The sequence below is a fragment of the Phacochoerus africanus genome, chromosome 3, assembly GCF_016906955.1.
Source record: "Phacochoerus africanus isolate WHEZ1 chromosome 3, ROS_Pafr_v1, whole genome shotgun sequence".
Lineage (NCBI taxonomy): Eukaryota > Metazoa > Chordata > Mammalia > Artiodactyla > Suidae > Phacochoerus > Phacochoerus africanus.
In genome coordinates this window covers 90,497,732-90,502,651 of record NC_062546.1, presented here as the reverse complement: position 1 = coordinate 90,502,651, position 4,920 = coordinate 90,497,732, and the positions used below count along the sequence as shown (strand labels likewise).

The 4,920-nt window shown below is 40.1% G+C and overlaps 1 protein-coding gene across 1 annotated transcript; it reads left to right on the top strand.

Annotated features, from left to right (window-relative positions):
• Nucleotides 1–1,213: 1,213 nt before the first annotated feature.
• On the top strand, nucleotides 1,214–1,828 carry LOC125122160 (60S ribosomal protein L13a-like). The gene has a single exon (XM_047770403.1). It carries the CDS (start codon nucleotides 1,214–1,216, stop codon nucleotides 1,826–1,828), a length of 615 nt encoding a protein of 204 aa, XP_047626359.1.
• Nucleotides 1,829–4,920: the final 3,092 nt, after the last annotated feature.

The window sequence follows — 4,920 nt, the reverse complement described above, 5'->3', positions numbered from 1 at the left end:
AACAAAAAAAGATTACTTCTGTTATTTGGTAAATCAAAGTTCTGACTTGTTGTATAAGACTACATGGAGACTGAAAAGTCATACATGCTTTCATTAGAGGTTTTTTAAATTATATAATAGTCATTAAAGTTTAGTTTTAGTAATTAATTCTCTAGGTAGGTAAAGTTCTGGGAGTTGTGGATATAAGCAGAGTCTTGCAAGAAAGGAATAAAATTTCCTTTTTAAATATCATTATAGAAGATGGTATTGGAGAGGAGAGTTTCTCAAAGTTAAAAAAAAAAAAAAAAATTCTGCATTAGCTTAATACTCTCCACAACAGGCCAAGTGCAGGCTCTCATTCCCCCTCTGGTTAAATTTCAATTTTGCAAACTCTATCATTCTTACTGTGCAAGGACATCTTTGGTTCTATAGGAGAAATGATTAAGGAAACATTTCTTTTTACAGAAATTTCCTTAGCATCAGCTTTGAGGACTTCATCTCAAACTGTCAAATCTCTTTCTAATTGGTACAAAAATATGATTCATATCCCATTATATAAACTGTATTGTAAATGGATCAGTGTTTTCTACATGGCTGTTTTGAGCTATGCGAGTATCTGGAGAAGTCATTTCCATTGAGTTTCATAAATGTTTTCTATAAAGGAAGGTGAGAACATATTTTAATCATATAGGGGGAAACAGAAACATATTCTCTTTATACATTATGAGCTAGATATATTTTTTTTTTCTGGCTGCACCCATGGCTTGTGGAAGTTCCCAGGCCAGAGATTCAACCCACCACAGCAATGGCAATGCTGTGTTGCACAGCAGTGACAACGCTGGATCCTTAACCAGCTGAGCCACCAGGGAACTCCTATGAGCTAAATATCTTAAAGAATAGAAAAAGATCACAGGTTTCTGTCTGTCAACCATCTTCTGTGGGAAAACTGCGGATGAAGGAGGAGAGAAGATAACTTAGTGCTGGTAAGTGCCAGTGATGAGGCAGCACGTTCAGAACCCAGTGTCCAGGCTGGGATCCAGCCCAGCTTCTCCTCCTCTGCCAGGAAAAACATTGCAAGTGGAAGGTTGCTGAAGGGATGACTGTGGAATGCCTTGGGGACAAATGGGATTGTGAAGGAAACTCACATTCTGACCTTTAGGAAAACACTAAAAATGGCCGTTTTCAATGACTTGAAGCATAGAGATAGAGCTTTTTTCCCAGGTGGCTGCCAAAGATGGTGGAGGAGCAACAGGTGCTGATGCAGGATGTCCGAGGCCATCTCCTGGGCCGCCTGGTGGCCATCGCGCCCAAGCAGGTGCTTCTAGGCCAGAAGGTAATGGTTGTGCGCTGTGAGGGCATCAACATTTCTGGCAATATTTACAGAAACAAACCGAAGTATCTGGCCTTCCTCCACAAGCGGATGAACACCAACCCATCCCGAGGTCCCTACCACTTTGGAGCCCGAAGCTGCATCTTCTGGCGGGAGGGTGCGAGGCATCCTGCCCACAAGACTAGGGGAGGCCAGGCCGCCCTGGACTACCTCAAGGTGTTTGATGAGATCCTGCCACCCTATGACAAGAAAAAGAGGATGATGATTCCTGCCACCCTCAAGGTGGTGCGTCTGAAACCTATGCGGAAGTTTGCCTACCTGGGGTGCCTGACTTATGAAGTTGGCTGGAAGTACCATGCCATTACAGTCACCCTGGAGGAAAAGATAAAGGAGAAGGCCAAGTTCCATTACTGGAAGAAGAAACAGCCCATGAGACTATGGAAGCAGGCCGAAAAGAACATAGAGAAGAAGATTGACAAATTCATAGAGGTCCTCAAGACCCATGGATTCCTAGTCTGAGCACAATAAAATTGACTGTTTATTCATAAATAAATAAATAAATAAATAAATAAAGCAGGGAGACAGAGAGGCAAGAATGGTGATTGTTGTATAAAGGATAAGGCTGAGGCAAGCAGAGACATATCCAATGCCATGTTTCATCGTGATGATCTGAACACACCCACTTTCACCTGCCATGATGCTGTTATCCTTGGGCAATGGCATCATAGCTGTCATTGTCACGTATTGCTTTCCTTCTTCATGTATCTCCAGTTCTTAGCTACAGTCCTTGATTCTGAGATACCATTTCAAACTGAAAATTATTTCTGGGTGTAGTCAGTCACCAGCAGTCCTTTGATCATAGGCCTAGAGTAATTGCATTTTTATAAGATTAAATCACCCAGTAATTTTTTTAATAGTATAAATACTAATATTTAAGATAGTTTGTCTAGCAAGTAACTTCATTGAACAAAAATACAAGTTATAATAATTCAAGAATACCACACAAGTTTCATACTGACATCTATATAGAGAGTACATTTTATTAATAGAACTTTGAGCAATTATTTAGAAACACAGAAAACATGTAGTATAAATCATACTTATCTATAATAATAATAAATATTTTAGCACTGTCAACTTTAATTTTATAAAAATATTGATGTAAAAATTGAGATCTAGGAAGTACTTTTCTATATTCAAGCTAAATCTCATTTTATTAGTGGGATCAAAACTAATAATATTCTTATTTTTAAGCACTTTTGGGGAAGAGATACTGTAATTTTTCAGAATAAGCTATTTCAGAAAGTAAGAGAATGTCAATTAATTATTTCTAACTGTCAGTACCTAGTAAATTTCTTTTGTACAAGCTGAGAATTCAAAAATGCTCCTTGACTTTACCCAAATTTCTAAACCAAATTTGGTCAATGACATTTTCTTAATCTTCTAACCATTTATTCATTCAATCACTATTTGTTGAGCATTTATATGGTGAAAGGACTTCAGTTGAGCCTTATGGCTGTAAATATTAATAAGACACAGGATCTGTGCTCAATTCTCTCGGATGAGTAGAAAGTTGAAAAACAAATCTGTAAAATGCAGTAGTTTGTTAAGTTTCCTGAAAGGGTGTTCCTGACATCCGGACGGCTTGAGAGGCTTTTTGGTTCAAATGTGAAACTGATGTTAGAAGCCATACAGTCTCCAGGACTCCTTGGACTCCGTAATCAAGATGGAACAAAGAAAAAACAAAAAAAAATAAGAAAAAATAAGTACAGTGATACTAATCAAATGAATATGAAGTGATGACATGGAGAATTAGAAACTCAATGTAGTTGTGGACATTGGGACTTACTTTACAAGAGAACTAGCATTTTAGCTGGGGGATAAGTGCAATGTTATCAGTGGAATAGTGCAGAAATTATTCAATATTTAGGACATAATTAGCAAAAGCGCAGAGAAGCCAGGTGAGTAGCAGGTTGATTAAAGTGCTCTTTCCCAATGAGACTGGAGGACTATCTTGCATGTAAGATGGACCAGGATGGAGAAGCAACCCCAGGGCTTTAAGTTGCAGATGACTCTTGTTTTAATTTGTTCCATCTTAGTATCACCTTCATAGTGTAAGCAGAGGGGATAATGGGAACAGATTGACTAGAATCTTAGAGTCCATACTGAGTGGTCTCAAAGAATAAAGAAAAGGTCTTCCCCTTTTATTCCATAGTTTCTTATTTTTTTTAAAAGGAGCCCCTGCTTCCTTCCGGCTCCCTTTCACTGTGCCTGGTTTGAGGCTCATCCCACTAAAGACACTCTCCTTCTTTTTTGCCTTCAGAGAGAGCACACCTCCCTCAGGGGTTGCTACTTGTGGCCTCAGCCTCTTCACACTTTGATTGACCATCTTCTCATATCTCCCAGAGAGACCTTCCTGAGGCCATGCTCACCCACCTGCCTCCTCCAACATGACCGGTGTTGTTATCTCTCCACCATCCTACTTTACCCTCTTTCATATGGGACTCACTGGGTGAGATTACCTTCCTTACAGGTTTGTGTATGTGTTCATTGTCTCAAACCATCTCCACTTGGCTAGCCAGAGAATTTAGGCTGAGAAAAATCTCTCTTGGTCCACTAACCCACACAGAAATGAAAGTAGATGGATGATGAATGTCTCCAAGTTTTTTATAATTTTCCAAACAGAATTTTTAAAAGAGGTGTTGGATTAAAAAAGAAATAAAGGCCATCATAATGCTTTTATTCAAAAACAAGAAGCTCACCAAGGTTGAGCTGATATGCTCAAAGCTGGTATTTGTCCCAGCTAATAACTAACAGTCAGGCTCAGGGTAAATGTGTCTATGTTACGGCAGAGGTAATTAGGAACACGTCTCAGACAGAGAGGGGTTTCATTCTGCCTGATGTGGGTCAAGACCACAGTCCATGGGAAAAGGCTGAAATGGTCCAGAGCATGGGAAATACTGGCTGAGGATAAAAAGCAGATACAAGTCGTGCAGTTAAGGGACAGAATCAATGTAGATCAATCTTCACCATCAAGGGGTGAAAGCTGAAGTCCACGTGTCTGTGGCTGAAGAAGTGGTCCCAACAAGATGGGAGTATGAAAGGACATCTCCCACCCCCTGTATCCAGATCATCCTTCCTCTTCCTGCTCTCTGACCAACAGGACAGATGTAGATAGATACCAAAGTGCTCCTGAGGGTTCAATGATCAGGAGCCCAGTGGGAGATTAGGGAGGCAAGGGAACTGAGATAAAGGTATTTGTTCGTCTGGCTTCTACCACTTTAGATTTTGGGGGGCTGACCATGCCCATCATCACGGTTATTCAAATAGCAGCAAAGACTTGGGGGCTGTGCAGAGGAAGACCGACTTTTGGGATCAAACTTTGGCCTCAGATTTTGAAAAGTTATATGACTTTGGGTGGGTCACTTAGATCTCTGAACATCAGACAAAAATCAAACATAACTACCAGTGCCTTCTTCTTCATCTAGTGGATTAAATGTCAAAAGAGACAATGTCTGCTAAAGTTCCCAAATTGAAACTGCGGATGATCTCTCTGTGGTCCCCAAGGAACCTCATTTTGCTATCATGATCCCAGAACTTTCACAAGCTTG